We start from the raw sequence: 20,735 nt of genomic DNA on the forward strand, positions 1-20,735 counted from the left end.
TTTACTGCATGTAAGATCAAAAGAATAAAACATATTCCCCTTGATCTCCTGAATGACTGTCTACATAAAAAGCAGTGGTCATTAACAATGGCCTTTGCAGTCCTGAAATCCTCAGTAAAGAAGAACAAAATCACCAGAATCAAAATCACTCTATCATCGACAATCTTTCAAGTCAATGGAAGAATGAAAGTGGGAGATTGATTTCGATTACATTATACAAAATTTACATTGGAATGTTACATTTCCTTGAGGGGATTTATATACACCTCAATTGGTTAAAAAAATCACATATAAGATGAAGATTAAAGAACATAAAACAGCTCAACTTGTATAAGTGTGACTGTACAAATATGTTCATCGGTCCAAAGCAGAAAGAAATCGAGATGGCAATACCCTTCTAGGACTTTGACAGTTCTCATCAGTCCTCAGACTTACTGGTGAAGAATGTGGTATGATCTCAGATAACCGGTTTCTTTCATTGTTGATTCTTGTCTGCAGCAGAATTTTGAGTCTGTCAGTTTTTGCATGTTTGTATTTTATAGCATTGACTCTTGAAATTACTTTAAAAGAAAGATTCTAAAGATGAAAAGAAGGCAAGACTGCTTTATGTTTTGGTTACCTTAAACTTCAAATTTTGCAGTTCTCTATCCTGTGAAATGACTTTATTTTTGAGATGCTCAAGAGCTTCTTCAGCAATAGCCGGGCTCACATCAGTGGCAGATTTTGTTATTCCAGCTGCCTGAAAGTTTACGCAGGCATAAATGACGATGAATTCAGTTTCTTATATAATTGAGCAGGAGAAGAATAAGCTAACTGATTGTCATTCATATATTACCTTCATAATGCTGGTACATAAACCGATTAACGTCTGTGCTAATTGCATCCTTTCCTCCTCATTTTCCTGCAGCAAATTCGCTTGGCTAATTAAGCCACTAACTATAGTTACAGTTGGAGCAGAAAAATTTTTATTTAGCTCATTGCACTGACCTTCAGTTTGTTATTCAATCTTTCCTCCATATCAAAATTTATGTAGGGATTTTTCCCAATGGAAGCACGATATTGGGCAAGCTCTTCCTTGACACGTGAAAGATTAGTCTCAGTTCGCCTAAGTTTAGCAGTAAGGTCTTCATTCTGAATCTTTAGCATATTGTTTTCTTCCTGTTGCAGAAGAAATTCTTTTACTGACAAATGTTTTGACAGTTTTCAATAGCAAGCAGAGAAACTAAGGAGGCTTGCAAGCGCATCTAACATTTAACTGACTTACGAGAAAATAATTCAAGAACACCAAAAAGTTAAAATGGACTCAATTAAAAAAAACAGAAGATCAACAATATCTTGTTCTTGCCTTAATTTTGGCATGATGATGAATGCGTTGATGAAGATTTTGTTGGCCTGAAAGTTTCTTTACTTCACCTTCAAGTTCCATCACCATCTTCCTATAATTTACATTCTCCATCTACACAGATTGAACGGAGTAAATAAAATCAGAAAACAACATCCACAATAGAAATTTTTATCGAGGAGCCTGATGAAAGAAGAAAATAATAAGGCCAAAATCTAGCAATGTGAACCTTCAACATATCATTTTCCATTTTAAGTGTCTGATCTCGATGACGAAGTTTTTCCAAAGCAACTTGTGCTGCTACCACCTCAGCCTGCTTTCGTTCAATTTCCTCTAGCCATCTGGAAAATAGAACTTGAAAAGGCTTACACAAACAGAAGATTTATATTGGAAAAAATGCTGAAAATAACAAAAAATAATTGAGTAGCCGTATCAATAATTTTAAAGCAACAATAACATACCCTTTTCTCTCCGCAATAAATTCATTGAGCTGATTCTTAAGCTTGATCACTTCCTGGTCCTGTTTAAGGATCAAAATTCAAGATTAAAAGCCTGAAAGTTACACAACTATGTTTGAGTGCCATCAAAGCAAAACTACCTTTACATTTGATTCTAAATTATTATATTGTGCCTTCTCTGTTATCTTCTGAACATCCTGGTTATCTAGCAAGGACTGCATTAACAAAAACAGTAAGATAAAACAAAATCGAGCAAACTTGGGAATAATCTTAGGTAAGAACTCTTTGGCATAACCAATTTGAACAATTGAATTCAAGAAAAAAGGTTTCTTTTTATAAATAGCCATAGAAAATAAGTGTAGTGTTGTATTAATTTACCACATAATTAGTCATGTCTAATTTGACTCCTAGTAAATCTCGAATTACGTCATGGGTCATGCTCTCAGCGGCTGCTAATCTGGCATTCAACGAGAATATCTGGAAAGAAAACAGGAAAAAATGAGCAATATGATCGAACATATATGAGAAATCTGAGAAAGTACAGAATCCACATTAAGGCATGAAGGCTACCTCCTTCTGTCGATTTACTGCCAAAGATTCTAACTCTTCAATTCGAAGCCTGGCAGAAGTAAGTTCCTCATCCTTCTCCATTTTTATCTGCTGAGTCAAGCCCAACCCAATGCATTTGAAAGGGGAACCTGAACCTCTAGTTTTGGAGGTATTTCTTTCTATTTTGTTTGAAGAAGAATTGGTTCCATGGGTGGAGTGGTTATCAGGCTTGACTTGTTCAGCCATGGCTTCCAATGCCTTGAACTGTTACCATAAAGTTATTTTATATTAATGAACATGCAAAGTAAGAACGACAATCCTAGGCAATAAATGCCTGCTAGCCTCTTTACTGCTGAACAATTGAATTTGGTCAATGTATATCGGATGGCCCACCTTCTGCTTGTACTCAATAGCCTGTGCTTCTGCATGCAAATTTAGCTCGGAGATATGCGCTTTGCATTGGGCAATCTATTGGTCAATAAGACAAATGTCATTACAAACATGGGGAACCAATGAAACTATCTTCAACAGAAATATATACTAGAATAATGCAATGAAACACCTCACCTCTGCTTCCTTGTCAGCTATATCCATCTCAAGAATTTGTATTTGCTTCATGGCCTGTTGGAGGTTTTTCTCCTTCTCATCTAAATGCCTACATATCAGAAGTGACTATCTCATTAGAAGAAAATTTTAGCAACTTTAACCTGTTTAAGGAAGCATCTAATTGCAATTCAAGCAATTAGCTGGTAGATTATAAAAGTAAGTCCACACCCTTTCTTGTTGGCATCCGCGCTTTCAACATTTTGCATCTTATGGTTGACAGCATGAAGTTCCAGTTCTAGCTCTTCCCTTTGCAACCGTTGCCGTTCAGCTTCTCCTTTAACAATGTCGACCTAACAAGCACAGATCCATGAGGCACAATCATCATAATAAAGAAGTTCATTACAGTTGATACTAGTTAAATCCTCACCTTGTTTTCCAGTACATTTATAGTACATTCCAGCTCTTCAACAGACCTCTCTAAAAGCTTCACCTCTGCCTCCTTTTCCTCAGCATAGATCTTTCTTGATTCAGCTAACTGACACCATAATAACAGTTCAGATTAAGAAACATCAAACAAATAAAATATCCGTGTTAGACTGTGTATATGTCAAACTAGAATAGACCTGTTGAACTTCAATAGCAGTTGCTTCATTTTCTTCTGCCCGAGCCTGTTCCCTTTCAAGCTTTTCTTTCAAACTAACAAGTTCCATCTGAAGCTGATCCCTCTCAGCCCATAGATCATTTAGATTACATCTCAAGGATTCAGTCATATCATTCATTGCCCCAAGAGCATTACCCATTTCTTCAAGTTCTACCTCCAAGCTCTTTGTTATCTTAATTTGCTCCCCTAGTTCCTCCTCTGTAGAACATTTGGCTGCCAAGGTATCTTCAATGTGAGCTTTCAGCTCCCGATTTTCACTGGAAAGCAATTCTAAGTTCTCCTGGTACTCTGATATATTTATCTGAAGAGTGGAAATCTCATTTATCTTTTCCTGCAATTGTTCTTGAAGCATATGCCTATTCGCAGCAGCATCATCAAGCTCACTCGATTTCAGTGCAAGCTCGTCTTCTAAAGCTTCCAAAGATGCCATCATTCCCTCAATTTCATCTTTTTGATCCTTCGAGTTGGAAGCTGACTCCTGCAATAGGTTCAGATCAAATGACATTCCCTCTAAAACTTCATCCTTCCTTGCTAGCTCAGCCTGAAGAATTCTGTTTTCAGACATCAACTCTTCCACATAGCACTCTAAGCATTCAAAATCTTTAATGAACTTAGATATTCTCTCAGCATTTTCACATATCACTTCAAACATTTCATCTGTAACCATAAAACGTTCTTCCTTCATTTTGTTAAATAATCTGCTACAGGTCATATCTATAGCTTTTACTGAATCATCACACTTCGAAATTTGCTGGCTTGACAAGTAGAGAGCTTTACACTTATCATTTTTCAGAATTTTAATGTCATTCCAGAGGAAAACATTCTCTTCCTTCAAAGTATTTACTCTGTTCATATAGATTTGAATTTCCTGGTCTTTTGAGCTGAGATCCTCCATAATTATGGACTGAGTATGCTGTAGTTGACTAAGTTCTGCATTTTTCATCTCCATATCAGTCTGTAAATTGGCAATGCACATCTCCAAGGATAAAACTTTATCTAGCAACCTCTGATTTTCCATGTCACAGGTATCAATGTGGCTAAGATATGATTCAAATTCAGATTTCTTTTCTGCCAAGTCCTGCAGAACCAAACTGTTTTCAGTCTGAAACTTCCTCACCTCATTTTTCAATGCGTTGTTCTCCTGTTCTAAGCCTCTCATTCTGCTTAGCTCCATCTCTTTCATGTCCAACTCATTTTTGAGATTGCAAGATGAAGTCTCCAGCAAGCAAATGTCCTCCTTCAATTTTTGGTTTTGTTGACCAAGGAAAGAGACAGAGCTTGAAGAAGATTCTAGTTCTGTTTCCTTTATCTTGAGATCCTTTTGTAATTTGTCACATTCAGCTACAAGTGCTTGAACCTGGTTTAGCAAGCTCGCCTTAGTTTCTGTAATTTCTCCAAGTTCAATTTTCAATGAACTATTTGAATCCTGTAGCGACCAAATATCTTGTTCAACAGCCCTCTTTGCTTCACCCATCTGTGTTATACTCAGGAAACTTTGCTCCAGCTTTGACTGCATCTCTTGCCTATTGTTCTGTGCTTCTTCAACTTCTTCTTGTAGAAGCTCAGCCTCAACTTTCTTTAACTCTGCATCTACCATGGAGATGATGATTACTTCCTTTAAGTTATCAAAGATGGCACCACAACTGATATTAATTCTCTCTGCTTCAAGTTTTAGGAGAGCCGTCTCTTCTAATTGTGATGCCAAAACAAGTGACTCAAGCTCTTTTGAGCACAAATCAATCAGGAGGAACTCAGCCTCAGATTTCATAACCTCCTCTTTATATTGTAGCAGTTTCTCATGATCTCTAAAGGACGCCACAATGTTTGTGTTACTCAAGTCCATTTCCTTCATTAGAATAGTAAGCTGAGATCCCATATGGTTAGACCTTTGAAACATCAATTCTTCTTGAAGCTGCAGGTCTAATATCTTTTTCTCAAAAGTGATCAACTTGCCACTGAGTTCCCCAGCTTCTTCTTCTTTCCTGGAGATCTGATTGAAACTTCTCTTGAGGTCAGCCAATAGTTTCCCCTTAAGAACTCTACACATTTCAAGTTCTCTTCTTGACCTGAAATTGTGCTCTCTCAAATCAGCTATAACAGAGTTTGATTCACTGAGGCCATGGTGAAGCAAAGCATTTTCAGCATTCAGCCCTGTCACAGTTTCCAATAAAACTCCCATATGGCAAAGATGTAGCACAGCCATGGCACTGTCCTTCACAATAATCTCAGCCCAGACATCTTCCAGCCATGACCGCACCAACTTTTTCGAGTCTGAGAGTAAGGATTTTATTGATTGGAAATCACAAGCTAAAGGCATAAACTTCTCCAGAAAAGTATTCTGCGTATCTGCAATAATATGCTCCAACTCCGCAATCAGATTCCTCATTTCTATCAGGACTGAGCCAAAATGCTTTTCAAGAATTTCAAATTGCTGATCCTTCTGACTATTGATGGATTGCAAGCTATAGACCTCATTCATTAGTGTATCTCTCTCATTGTTCAATGTGACCTCTGTTTGTTTCAGCCTTTGTATATCCAGCTTCATCGTCTCATTAGCTATCATAAGACCATTGATCATAATATCTGCTTCTCTAATGATATATTGGGCCTCCTCAAATTTAGAAAAAAAGCAAGAAGCCTCTGCAGCATTCTGAGCTGCAGCTATCTTTGCATCACCAACTTCGACTTCAAGAATCTACAAAAAGAATTGAGGAAACAACTGGAGTTATTGTATGCTCATAACATATATGAATTGGACAGTGGTATGATGTCCTACTGTATAAAATAGTAACATGTTACCTCTTTTGTTTTGTTCCAATGAGATCCAGCTTCTTGCACAATCTGTTCAAATGCCTGGAGCTTGTGGTTTACAGCTTGTACCTTGAGTTCTGATTGCTTCTCAAAGTTACTCATAGCTGCTTGAAGGGTAAGTACCTGACTTCTGAGACATTTCATGCTTGTTTCAGTCTGTTTTTCAGACATCAGCATCTCTTCTTTCTCCTTATTTAGTTTGGCCATCTCAGCTTTAACCTCTTTTAAGCTTTGAAGAGCAGATTCTATTTCCTTTTTCAGAAGTACGATGGTAATATCATTTTTATGAACATCCCTACAAGATTTTCTGGAATCCATCTGCTTCTGGTCATATGAGTTGCCACACGAACTCTTTATTGCATTAGAAGAACACTCGGAGTTGTATATTCTCATATCCTCAACAATATGGACATCTACACCATCTTTACACGTCTCAACATCTGACTGCAACAATACGAGCATATGACAGAAAGTGAGTTATCAAGAACGACTAAGCTTCTACTGGAAAGCAAGAACTTAGCTTACCCGTCCTTCACCAGCGCCATCAAAAGATGTACAATCCCTTTGAGCATCATATCTTTCAAGGCTTCCACTGTGTTCCAAATGCAAGCCCATGCATGACCTGACTGCGGATACACCAGCTGTTAGCTCTGTTAATTTCTCCCTTGTCATTGATATGTCATTGTTTTCAATATCTTCAAGCTTCTGTTCCATAGCACAAGCACGTTGCTTCTCGTCAGAGAGCTTCTGCACAAGCTGAGCACAGGTTTCCTCCATCTCAGCTACTTCCTTTCTCAGTGACTGAACCTGTTTCTCGGCCTCTTCAATTGCAACAGCCTGATCACTTAGAAGAGCATCCTTCTTCAGGTTCATCTCTGCAGACTCCTGAAGCTTGATATCCTTATTCTTTAATGCATTAAGATGATTTTCACCAGTTTCTGACAATCTATTAACTAATACAAAAGCCACTGTAGCACAATTGGACATTTTACTGATGTATTTTTCTGCCAGCTTCATTCTATCCTCCAGCTCTATTATGGTATATGTTTTCTCAGTCAATTCTGACTTCAACAGGAGAATTTCTTCCTCTTTTTCATGGCATTCTTGTTGGTGCGCTTCATTAATAATTAATGCTGCTCCTTGCAAGGACTTCAACATGCACTCAATTTCGCTTCTCTTACTATTTGCATCTTCTAAACATCTTCTAAGTTTTTCAACCAACAGGTCTTTTTCAGAGATAATTCTTACCAACTGACCAACTTGTTCTGAAATCCAAATCCTTTTCTGTGGAAAGGAACTGGAAATAAGGTCAAGCTGATCAGAAGCATCAATCAATGTCTCGTTCCCATGAGCCAAAACTTCTTCAACTTCACTAGCCAAAAGTTCCCATTCCTTGGACAATGCTCTCAGATCCCCATCTTTCTCCTCGAGCTTCCCAAGTAAACATTCATTATTTGCACTTGTCAGATCTAGTTTCTCTTTAAGTTCCTTCATTTCAGTTTCCAATAACATCATATTTTTTTTAGTCTCCATTTCTTTCAAGTTAAAATCGTGGACCTGCTGCTGAAGAGAAGCAAGCTCTTCCTGCATACAGACAATGACCTCAGCAGTTTCAGCTTCAGCCTGCCGACGAATCTCATCCATTTCTTCTTCATTAGACACATGAAAATCACGATCTCTTTGGTACCACAAATTTAGTCTCTTAGCCTTGTCAAGAGAATCATGCATCCTATTCAGCTTTGCCTGTAAAGTATCTTCACTTTTCAAATGTTGAGAGGATGAGTGATCTCCTAACTTTTTGCAAGAAAGTTGATCCTTCAAAGCATTAATTTCAAGTTCTTGTTCACTAAGACATTTCAAATAATGGCTCTTACTTCTCCGTAGGTCATCCATCTCACTGATTGATAGAATCTGTTGTGACTCCAAAGCTTCAATCACAGACTTTGCTTCTTTCAGTTCCCTGTTTGCATCTTCATATTGTTTACACATTAACAAAAGTTGGTCTCTTGCTAGCTCAAAGTCTCTGATCAAGCATGTCTCCCTTTCCTCTATTTCAGCTAGAGAAGACCTCTCCTCTTTGAGAATAATTTTTAGTATATCTGATTCCAGCTGCAAATCCATGATTTTTTCAACATGTTTCATGACCAGAGTATCATGCATCCCCTTCAACTCATTCTGAACTGACTCAAGCTTGTGAATCTCAGAAGTCGGAGCTCCCAATGAACCCTGAGAAAAACATTTATTATTGCTCATTGAACATATATGGGCCTCAGTCTAGAATAAAGGAAAAGAATAAACAAAAATTAGAGGACTTTTTTGTCTCTTCTTCTTTGACAGTACTTAACCACTAATCCAGTAAATAGGAATTTCTAAAAGATTAAAGTACCTTTGAGTTGTCAGTGTTGTTATCTTGGCTATAGGAGGCAGATTGGAGATTGTTTAACATAGCCTGTAGATCATTCATTTCTCTGCAAGATATGGGAAGAAAAGAATATGAATGACAACTGAAGACTAAAGGTTGTGTCTATGAATATGCAGCCAAAGGAACTCGAAAATTGGATTAGATCTCCTTACCTGCTAAGTTTTGCATTTTCCTCTAAGCAAGCGTTCAGTTTATGCTTACATGACTCCAACTCATTAACAGTGTTTTTCAACTGAAATGATGAAAACCAAATGTCAAACGAATAATAAATTTTTAGTATAAAAAATATGTTCCTTAGAAAGACCATAAGAAGCAACCTCTAGTTGAAGAGTATTGTTTTCTCTGCTAATGCGCACAGCTTCCTGCAGTCAATGAAAATAATTACAGAAACTAAACATAATACTTAGAGACAAATCTGAATTCTTATCCCTATTTTTCATTATGAGGTTAGAAAGGAAGATGCACAAAAAGCTAAGAAGCTGAAAATTTTTTTCCTCTTTTTTTTTTTCGTCTCCAGTGATCCAAAAACAGAATGCGCATTGTTGGAAAGGCAGAACTCGAAATATTAAAGAAGGGAATTATTTTAACTGACCTGTGTTTGAATTTCCATGTTTATATCATTCCGTTGCTTAGAGTTATCATCCAAAAACTGAAGCAGCTGCAAACAAAGAAATTTTTCTTTTTTTTTAATACGAGCTTCAAAGAACAAATAAATTATAAAAATATCATATTCTAGAATTAGATTTTACAAACACCTGATTGCGCAGATTGGAAACTTCAGCCAACAGTATCTCCCTCTCACCTTCCTCATAGAACTCTCGAAATCTATTCAGTCCCAATGACAAGACAAGTTAGGATAGGAAAAGCATCTGGAAAAATTTGCTAATTTCAAAAAGAAACTACCTTCTGAGTTGATCTAACAGCCTTATGTTCTCTGAAGCAAAGCGAGTTACTTCAGGATGCCTATCAACTTTAGCTTGAAGCAGCTGAATCTCTTCAGAGAGACCTCTGTTCTCTTCAAATAGAAAAGAGTCAGCAGGCAATGACCCCCCAAGAAAAGACTCCATTCTTTGAATCTTGTCCTCCCGAAACTTGAGCATCATTTTACTGCTCCTGGTGTCTTCCTCTCTTTGACGAACCTGAGAAGTATGAAATGAGTTGGCGATTCCAAATTAATAGAACTCTTTCTCTCTTTCCATTCCAGAGTTGGCAAATCAGTTGAAAGATAAAAACATGGTCCATACCAAACGGTTCAATTGTTCAATTTCAGCTTCAAGCTTTTTAATAGAAGTTTCGGCCATCTGCTCCCTTCTTAAGGCACCGGCTAGTGTTGTCTCCAACGATTTTAACTGAGATAAACATCATTTTAACAGCTTGTGATTATGAAAAATATGAACATGGAGAGCATCATGTACATTTTCATAATTCATATTTTGTTCTGACATTAACTTGACATGCTTACAGTAGGATAATAGGAAAATCACTATCAAGTACATGAGAGTTCTGCTTTCAGTTTGGGATCCCATATATGAAGGATCACATATGGTATGTATACTTGACTGGTTATTGAAAGAAGATAGTCAATAATTACTTATAATCCTGAAGACAAACTGATAAAAATGCACACGCACATGCACAACTAACGTAAGTTTTAGCTGTAAATCCTTGTTATTAAAGCATAGATATACTCACCATATCAAAATAGCTAACTTTCAGAACTGCATCATACCTGCTTCATAGACAATCTGACAATGCCTTTGGGTTCATATCCAAGAAAATGATCAGCCTGATGCTGATCCACTTCATCTGTGTTATCCATGCAAGCATCTTCTCGTCCATGCGCTGCATCTACAGTTATTGAACCAAATGACAAAGACCTGGAAACGTTCTGGCGTTTGAGGAGAGAAAGCTCCTCCTGTTTCCAAAGAAACCCGTTTTACATCATAACTTTTTTAGGCATAAAAGAATTCATGCTTAATCGCTTATAAGATCATATAGAACACCTTTAGAAGCCTGATCTGGTGCTGTAGTGCAATGATATCTCCAGTTGAATCTTCATTCACCACAGCCTATGCCATGAACAATAAAAGCCGATTAACACATCATTAAGTTTACACAAAGCACTAAACATAGAAATAATCTTACATTGTTCTGAATAAGTTTTGCTCGTTGAGCAAACTTTAGTGTGTTCAGTGTTTCTGCTGCACAGCTGCAGAATAATAAGAAAATAAAAAATAAAAATACAAAATTAAGAGTGATTTAATGATTATGTTTAGTAATTGGAATGAGAATTGTGGTCTGCAGACATATTACAGTATGAAGTTTGAACCAACCAGATAGAAGGGCTGACATTAGCAATGATCATTGTTTTTGAGTTTCCACCAAGAGAATCCTATGTTGTATTGTGCAACAAACATCACATCAGGGACCAATAAAATTAAGAAATAATTGAGGCAGACATAAGGATTTGATTTATACCTGAAGAAGAAAGGTCAGCCTTGAATCTCTATACGGGATATGCTTTTGCCTCCCATGTGCCACATCCACTAGAATCATGATTACATGACTGGAAATAATAATTTTTTCAACATCAATGTTGAGAATGACCAGAATAAAGAGAGCATACATAATGATATCATAAATAAATGAAGAGCTGGTAATGAATATTATATCTGTCATATTACCCTAGTGTAGACAATGATTTGTTAATATTAGCAGCTTCCTTCAAACGATCGCCCTCGGCCCCTGATGTTTTCTGCCTGTGATAGAAGAGAATAAGGACATTGTTAGCATGACCAAAATACAAGTTGATGTATTAGTGGCTTAACAATCTCATGTGCAACACCTTACCTCTCAGAACCAGCAAGATCAACTAGGTTAAGTCTTGCAAATCTTAGGTTAGTAGTGGAGTCCTTTTCCCATTTACTCTCAATTACACAGGTGAAAACACTATGCGAACGACTGCTCTCTCGATTCATATTTGTGGCTGCAACTTTCCTATTTAAAGAACCCTATTCACAACAAACAAAAACGTATTGTAAAGACAGATATACTCCATCAGATATAGTGGTTCCATCTGGAAAAGAAAACTATTAAACATTACTAACCTGAGTTAGGAGCTTCAATATATCACCCACTGTTTGAACTTCAAATTCAGAGAGATTTTCTACATACACTCCTTTCTTGACATCCTCACGAAGCTACAATCAGAAAAATAATGTAATGAATAACAACTCAATGCCATCCAAGCAAGATGTCTACCTAGAAAAGAACTTGTCTCACCATCAAATTGGTAGATGAGGGATCAAGGAGGTCTGTGATTTGCTCGTTGTATATCTCTAAGAATGAACACTTGCAGTTATATGTTAATTTCTCATCACTTCGGCTTTCTTCTTCCTGCAAAAAGGAAGATGTAAGTGGAACATGTAATTGTCATACCTCATTTTTCTATGACAAACCAAACGGTATAGAAGGATCAGCAGAGAATGTGAAATGTACAGCTTGGATCCTCGCAAACAAGAACTCAAATATCCGTGGTGTCATTCCCCGATGTGGACTTGGCCTAAATTCTAAATCTTCAATCTCTCCAAGCATCGTATATGTCTTTCCGCTTCCTGTCTGCATGACAAAATTCACTTGTCAAATTATGCTGATGTTTAATTTGGTCCAGAGTAACTAAAATAAGCATAACTTCTTACAACATAAACCGCATCATTGTTAGTACTATGAAAAAAATAAGCTTCTTCTTAACTTTCATAACAACAATTTTAAACATAGCAAAAGGCTGCAGATATTTTTATATAAATCAACTCAAGTTGATAGATGCAAAAAATTAAACTCTATCAAAGTCTTCCCTTACTAGCCAACATGATGTTGAGATTGTGCCAGAATATTTAGGGGATTCTCCTAACTTAGTGCATGTAATTGGATGACCAAAACAAAGGGGTAAAAGAAGTTATTACACTACGTTAATTTCATGAAGGAATTTAGGGAAATACCTGGCCATAGGCAAACATACAGCTATTGTAACCAGACAAGCAATTCTCCACCATTGGCAGACCGGCCATCCTGAAAAGCATGTCCTGCGATATCCAATTCTCATATTATCTTCCAAACTTGAAATCAATACAATTTGTAACATAACTGTTTTCTTGTCTCTAGCCACACCTGGTCCACCGTTTCACATGCTACATGGTCAAAAGTAAACCGATTTTCTGGTTGCCCAATCCAAGTGATGCTCTGAGCACTTTCTTGCTTCAAGCACCTACTGTAACCATGTGTACTCTTCTCCATAGCATTGAGAGGACGCACACGTATAAGAACCTATGCAAATTTTAACCCCTGTCAGCAACCTATATCTAGCAACCAACCAAAAACACTACCAAATTTTAAACACATATATTTATTTTCCTCTATTGTCAAAGGAAAAACATCAATTAAACCTCTAACAATCACTGCATAACATTCAATTTTCACACAATCAGATATCATTTTCCGTGCAATAATACCAGCACACATTCAGATTCATTCAATTCAAATGTCATATAATTAAAAAGACATAAAGTCACTCAATCAAAACATGATTTATCATGTCCAATAAACAATATACCTGTACATTGTGATCCATCCAGAAAGACGGATCTTCCTTAAGATCAAAATGAGGAACTTCAACGGTATTAACAACAGTGGGCGGTAGCCCACCAGTAACGGGAATTCCCTTATACAATGCACCAAAATTCCCAGCAACCTTACTCCTAAACGCCGAATTAGGAGGCTTACTCACACTCTTCGTAGGCGTACTCTGCGTGGAATTACTCTCACTATATCCCGAACCTGTCTTCCCCACTGCCCTACTCACCCTTGGAGTCATACTCTTCGAATCATCGCGCAAGTCACTAGGTCCATTTGAAGTATCATTCTTGTTGGCCCACCCAAATCTATGCTTTGACGTAAACCCCATTCCATGCTTATCTGGAGTGCGAAGGGACAGCCCTTGATCCGCATTTCGGGGCTTGACTGGCTTGGTTGGCGTCTTATCAATTCTAGTTCGAGAACTCATACTTGTAGGTTCTTGTTCAAGTTTAGGGTTTAGTGTGTTCAGGGGGGGCCTGAACAAGTCCGTACTACTTGTTGATTGTGAACTCAGAGAGTCTCTAGGGTTTACCGGAACGTTCTCGATTTCGTCATTCTTAGAAGATGAATTTCGACGCATGAATTTGAAGTCTCTCAACATTCTGTGAACAAATTGTGAAGAAATTGTAAGTTCAAGTACTCAAATCAAACTTGTAATGTGAATTTAAATATATAAATTTGAATCCATCATTGTTTGATACCTGAAAGAACCAGTGAAGAACAAAAGGCCGATTCGGGTTCCTGCAATGCTTGAATAATATTAAAGCTGAGCTGAAATTCAGCTGAAATGGAAAAAGAAGAAGAAAGAAATTTTAAATAATGAAGAACATACTTTGAGTTATGTAGTGGTTTGCTCAGGTTTTGTTTGAATTTGAGACGAAATGTTTGCAGAAATGGACGGCTGAGATTCGATGAAGATTTAAAATTAAAGACTGAAATGTTACCGCGGCATTGGGATTTGAATTTGGAAGGGCTTTTTAGTCAAAAGAGATAATGATAAAGGAGTATTTTGTAATTATGGCGAATTTCAAATTTCAACGGCTATGTGAGCTTTTTGTGATGTGTGCCTAAGGGGAATTAAATAAAGTTTATTTGAGTTCAAATTTATGATATAAAAATTAAATAATATTTAAAATAATTTTACTTATTGAATCAAATGATTTATTCTCACCCAAGATTTGTTGAAACCCTGAGTTAATACTAGTTAAATGTTAAAAACTCAAAGTTGTCAGAATTAATAGAATTAATTAATTTTAAATATAAAATCGTCATTTATTTATAATATATTAAAAATAATAAAATTTTATCTTTTTAATTTAAAAAATAATAATTTTTCTCCAAAATTAAACTTTGAAACTTAATATATTTTTTTAGGGTTTTATTTTTAACCTATCTCTTCCAGTAACAAGAATTTAGTTGTGACTTGGTTTTCTCTATTATTGATAGTCTCCTTTTGATACAATTTCATTGAGTTAATTTTTCTTTGATCCAATATTTTTGTCTGTAAAAACAGAGAGACGTCAAACTAAAGGACAAAAGAGTTGTTAAAATTAATAAAATTTATTAGTATTAAGACTTGACAATTTGGAAGATTGGATGTGATTCACTTTATACAAAGTAATTCAACATGAAATTCTAGACCTACATAAAAGGATATGATTTACTTCAATCAATTAAGGAGAGTAAATCCGGTTAAAATGGAAGGAAACAATCCTTATCTGTTTTCAGAGTTAAAAATCAAAGAAAATAGAGGGGGAGATTATACCAAGAGCATCATCAAGTCAAAAGAGGTTGAAGATCGATAGAGAAATGGCGATTCAGAGATTAAAGACGTGCATAGAGCTGGTGAGGTTGGCTATAGAACTTGTGATCGTTCTTGCAGATGCAGTTGAGATAGTTACTGAGGAGAATATACCTCCATACCTTCAACTTCCTTAGATACTCCTCTTCCCTGCTTTCCATGAAAGAAACCTTTCTTCTTCTGCAATTAATGTTTTGGAGACCGGTTTGTGTACAAAAAGAGGCTGCCGCAGGAATATTAATGGTGTATGATAACAGACAACGAGAGAGACAGAGCTTTCAATAACGCTGTCTATTTGTAGAATATATGTCACAGGCTGAATTTTTCCCAACCTGCCTGTGCGGTATTTCTAATATGTCGTCTTGAGTATCAGTCTTGTATATGCTAACATTTTAGCTTTTAAGTTATTGGTTTCATCATGTCTCAGACTCATTCGAAAAAGTTTCAACTTTCAATCAATTTATACAGGGTTGGCTTAGTTTCTTTTTTAATGTGTTACCACAGCAACATTATGCATGTCCTGTAGTTAGAGCACTCCTAACTACAAATATTATATCCATGAATCTATTGACCACGTATATTCACTCTTAAATGTCCCATCACTCTAAAGCCCTATTATGACTCCCAATCTGAGTCTCTGAAATATGGGTAATTAATTAAAATAAGCAAAATTTTAAGCGTTTATACGTTTTTAGGCCACCCTAGAAAAGTTTTACCAAAATAAGCAAACCGTATTTTTTTTACCCTTTTTACCCTTATGTTGAAAAACCAAGTAAAAATATTTTTTCTTAGAATGTGCGTCGGTTTATGGCGGTTACGATGGTGGCTAGGGATTTTACACTGAAACCCTAAATATGTCGAATTATGTATATGGAAGTTTTTGAATGTTTCGAACGCTTAAAATGATGTAGTTTCAATGTTAATGGATGTCTGGAAGTGTAGCCGTTGAGAGACAAAAGCACGCAAATTTACAGTGTTACGCAAACTGCGCAAATTTACAGTGCTGCGCAAATTGCGCAAATCGCGCAAATACTGTTTACACCGCGCAAACCTGTTCACATCGCGCAAACATTGTTTACATCGCGCAAAAGTAGATATCATAGTCTGTGAACAGTATTTTTTGCGCGATTTTGCAAGCAGTTTGCGCGATGTGAAGAGTATTTGCGTGGTTTGCGCAGTTTGCGTGACACTGTTTACAGTTTGCGTGACACTGTTCACAGTTTGCGTGACACTGTTCACAGTTTGCGCGCACTGTTCACTTTTTGCGTGACACTGTTCACAGTTTGCGTTTTTGTCTCTCAACAGCTACACTTTTAGACATCCATTAACATCGAAACTACATCATTTTAAGCGTTCGAAACATTCAAAAACATCCATATACATTTGACATTTTTAGGGTTTCACTGTAAAATCCGTAGCTACCATCGTAACCGCCATAAACCGACGCACATTATCAGAAAAAATATTTTTACTTGGTTTTTCAACATAAGGGTAAAAAGGGTAAAAAAAATACGGTTTGCTTATTTTGGTAAAACTTTTCTAGGGTGGCCTAAAAACGTATAAACGCTTAAAATTTTGCTTATTTTAATTAATTACCCCTGAAATATATTCAATGTTGAATTTTTATTGATGGTTACAAATTCCTTGCAGTTGTGTTTATCAGTCTTATTACAACAGGGGCTAAAATTCTTCTTGCTTCAACTGTGGATTAATCCTTCTTGCTTTCTAAAAATTCACATTTTGGTAAGTGTATTAAAAGACTAACTAATTGTATCTAATACTTCTCATCCAATATGATATACATATTTTAAATATCAATAAAATCATGTATACCCATTTTGGGTATATTAATAGGTACATATTATATATATATTATAATATGATTGATTGATTTTAAATTAAGAATAAAGTAACATTCAATAATGTGATGACACACATATTTGTATACGTATATGTTTACCTAAAATAGATATGTATATTATTACTCTTTATATATATTACATTAATGCATACATAGTTTACCAATCAACAGTAAAATTAATTAATAGGAATTAGAATTTAAATGAAGGTCATATGAAAATTTGACTTATTAGAACAACACAAAATAATTCTATTATTATCAAATTTAGAGAGAGGGTAAAATATAAGAGCAATATTATATGTATCTATTTTAAGTATATAAATAAGTGTATATTTATATATATCATCGCATAATTATATGTTATTTTATCTTTATTTTATTTTATGGTAATGTACTTGTATACTTATTATGGATATGGAGAAAGCATCAAAATTATTATTTATGCGTTAAATGAAGTAACTATCACATTGGTGTTATAAGTGGATCCGTGGCGCAATGGTAGCGCGTCTGACTCCAGATCAGAAGGTTGCGTGTTCGATTCACGTCGGGTTCAATTTCCGTTTTACCTTTTTTATATGTTTCCCGTTCCTTTTTTGTTACAAAAAGGAAATGTTTAAAAAGAATAGAGCCTGAGAAAAGGATATTCAATACAATTGACGACAAACACTGATAACTTTATTACATACATTATTGTATAAACAGTACATATAAGATACAGGAAACAACATCACTTCACAAGGGAGGTGAGAGGCACAACAACTAAGATGTGGATTCCAGGCTGAAAGGTGATGTAGAAATCTAAGCAACAGTCAGTTTCTGAATTCTCCACAACCAGGCAGCTACATGATCCCACAAGACATGGTCTATCAAAATTCTCTCTCCCCCACAAACACTCCCCCTGCCTGCCCGCCCGCGTTCACAGGTCTTGCAATAGTCACATAGCATAGACAATCTCCCCACTGCTATCGATGTTGAGAGATCGGGATCGATTTCCATGTCCTCCTCTATATCATCCATCTATGTAAGGCTACCTGTCAAATAATGGTTGAGACTATGCGTTCCAGCCGCTGGAATAGTGGCTTCAGCAATGATTTGCATTATCTCATCAATGCTTTGCATGGGCTGGTCAGGCTCTTCAAACTGGTTGTTCAATGTGTTTTCAACTATGAGATCAGCTGGAAGGTTCTTTAAGAACCACTCATGGTTTCTAATCTCAGGAATAGCTATCCTCTGCCCCAGTTAAAATGAGAATCAAACAAAAGTTTGACACTTGTGTCTTAGAAAACAGAATGCACCATTACAACCAAAGAAAAGAAAAAAATTGAAGCATACACAAACATAACAGCTCTTTACCCTCTCAAGAATTTCTTTTGCTACATATAAAGTGGGGAGGAAGGGTAAGGAATATGTTGAGAAAACAAAACGCAAGGCAGGAAGAAAGAGCACACTCACCCTTGCAGGATCAGCAACAAAAATCCTGGAGATCAGATGGCAGCACTCAGGAGATATATGAACATAATCTGGAATTGAGTACTGAACACTCAGAATTCACTGCAAGAGAAAATCAAATATGTCACTCAAAAACATTAGTAAAGATGTCATTCACTGATGGAAAGGCCTAAAAAGTTACTTCAATAGTTGCTAAAATGGAATGATTTACTTGTATTGTCTTGCGGAAGTTCTTTGGCTCCTCAGGATCCTCAAAAGTATATGCTCCCACCAACTTAACATACAAGGTTACTCCACAAGACCAGACATCTGCGATCTGAATAGTATATTCAATTGCTATAACATTAGCATCAAACTCTTAATAAATGCGAGTGTGCAGGGTGTTATTTATGAGATCCTTGCTCCAATGATAGTGTGTTGTTACAAAGAATTTATAATTTCAGTTATTATCTTTCAACCTTTCAAAGTACTTCATTGGGTGCATGTCTTGTAAATCATCAAATAATTGGATGCATAATGATTCCAGACAGTCAAAAACCAAGCTCCATAAAGTAATACTATAGAAGTCCTTTCTCTTAATATTACCTTGCCATCATATTCTTTCTTAAGTAAGACTTCAGGGGCAATGTGTGCTGGAGTACCAACAGTTGATTTTGGTTGTGAGTGCAGTACTGAAGACTGGGAGAACCAGATTATATCAAAATGATAGTATATGAAGCTTCAAAGTATAACAAACAGTAAAAGAAGAGAAAATTGTAAGATATCACCAAATGAAAGAGCAGATCAAGAAAATTCAACTCTCACTAAAAGGAAAAAAGAGAAAAAGTAAACACCATACAACCAAGTAATCATGCAATTAATCACCTTAAGGTGCATTTATAGACAACTTTCGATCTTAGTACTAAACATCAAATATTCAGCCTCATATATAAGGTTGGATTCAAGCCAAGTTGACTTGAGCTTGATTGCCAGCTCGGCTCGACCAAGCTTAAAATGGTACTGTAGCCAAACACAAGTTTGGTTTGAGGGGAATTTAACTCTTTCAAGTCAAACCAAGTTCAAGTTTGACCCATCTCAAATCTAGCTTTACTCATATATAAGCAAAAGACCAGACAAAGATAGCCTCAAAACCGAAAAGAGCATCTTGTACCTTGGAGTATCCAAAATCACAAATCTTTGAACGGGGAGCTGGGCTTCCATCCAATAATCTATTCTCCAATTTCAAGTCCCGATGGCATACTTGCTTCAAAAATAATAAATAATAAATAATAATAATAATAAAAAAAAACAAAGGAATGCAAACATGTCAGGCAGATACATATTCTAGGTATGGTGGAAAACTAGTCAAATGTGATTCGCAGGAGAAAATTATTACCATTGAGTGACAGTAGCTCACTCCTGCTATAAGTTGTTCGAAGAAAAAGCATGCCTGCAACATGAGGAAGAGTATTTAAAGAATAAAATCTCAAGCGATTGAAGAATGAGTTGGATAAGAACTTCATCCTCACTAAACCATCCAGCATTGCATATGCGCTCAGATAGCTCTCCTCCGGCCCCATATTGCATCACAATAGCCAGATGGGTTGGTCCTAAGATAACCTATATTGACAACATAAAATTGCTTAAGTGTGACGGGTTCCTCCAAGGGGAAAGAACTGTAATAATGTTGTAGTGAACGAACAAAATACAAGTCCAAAGGCAGGGTAAGAAAGGGTTTAGTTAATGGAGATATCAACTCTTCCGGCATCCGGTAACGCGTAAACCATGTCAAACCAAGACCGATCAATATCCGAACGGAACGGATTCGAACTTCTCCTAGAAGAGTTTCCGGTGCGAAGTGAAATTCAAAGGAAATATGAGTAATTCAAAAGTCTAAAATCATCATATCCAACAAGCTAAACTTAATTCATTTACTCTGTACCAAAAAAGATAATGATAAAACATTAATAACCACTGAAGAAAACAGCTCAAAATCTAAATTACTCTTCAATATATAACCCACCAAAAAGTATCCATTAACCAATGCCAGCACTGAACCAAAATACAAAGAAAGGAGCAGCTAGGCTCCCATCAAAAAACATTAATTCTCAACGAGCCTGGACGGAACTTAAACTCACTCAATCACCGACAAAACCCAAGAAATGAGTCAGTAAACTAAAAACCCATTAACAAAACATTCTAAATTCAAACACCCATTAATGGT

At 36.2% G+C, this 20,735-nt stretch overlaps 1 protein-coding gene, 1 non-coding gene and 1 pseudogene across 3 annotated transcripts; 1 reads left to right on the plus strand and 2 right to left on the minus strand.

Annotated features, from left to right (window-relative positions):
* Window positions 1–16: 16 nt before the first annotated feature.
* Window positions 17–14,249, minus strand: LOC123228032 (kinesin-like protein KIN-12D). Of its 2 annotated transcripts, none has more exons than XM_044653222.1 (38): window positions 14,123–14,249; window positions 13,399–14,023; window positions 12,957–13,112; window positions 12,788–12,871; window positions 12,288–12,407; window positions 12,072–12,185; window positions 11,897–11,989; window positions 11,640–11,800; window positions 11,474–11,548; window positions 11,268–11,355; window positions 11,123–11,181; window positions 10,935–10,998; window positions 10,793–10,858; window positions 10,519–10,704; window positions 10,034–10,138; window positions 9,693–9,928; window positions 9,545–9,614; window positions 9,382–9,447; window positions 9,107–9,151; window positions 8,942–9,021; window positions 8,754–8,835; window positions 6,893–8,593; window positions 6,356–6,811; window positions 3,519–6,251; window positions 3,323–3,430; window positions 3,124–3,245; window positions 2,917–3,004; window positions 2,743–2,817; window positions 2,371–2,613; window positions 2,179–2,277; window positions 1,947–2,015; window positions 1,804–1,862; window positions 1,572–1,683; window positions 1,346–1,456; window positions 988–1,158; window positions 836–901; window positions 620–739; window positions 17–492 (listed from the first exon to the last, which is right to left on the minus strand). In XM_044653222.1, exons 2-38 carry the CDS (start codon window positions 14,020–14,022, stop codon window positions 355–357), a joined length of 9,045 nt encoding a protein of 3,014 aa, XP_044509157.1. In that variant the 5' UTR covers window position 14,023; window positions 14,123–14,249; the 3' UTR covers window positions 17–354. The 2 variants fall into 2 exon arrangements, with proteins under 2 accessions (XP_044509157.1, XP_044509156.1); XM_044653221.1 differs by having other exon boundaries at window positions 1,941–2,015.
* A 3,315-nt stretch (window positions 14,250–17,564) lies between these two features.
* TRNAW-CCA lies at window positions 17,565–17,636 on the plus strand. The gene has a single exon. It is a non-coding gene; the product is annotated as a tRNA-Trp (tRNA).
* Window positions 17,637–17,736: 100 nt separating this feature from the next.
* On the minus strand, window positions 17,737–20,703 carry LOC123228033 (annotated as a pseudogene).
* Between the last annotated feature and the right edge of the window lie 32 nt (window positions 20,704–20,735).

This window comes from Mangifera indica, chromosome 10 (genome assembly GCF_011075055.1).
Source record: "Mangifera indica cultivar Alphonso chromosome 10, CATAS_Mindica_2.1, whole genome shotgun sequence".
Lineage (NCBI taxonomy): Eukaryota > Viridiplantae > Streptophyta > Magnoliopsida > Sapindales > Anacardiaceae > Mangifera > Mangifera indica.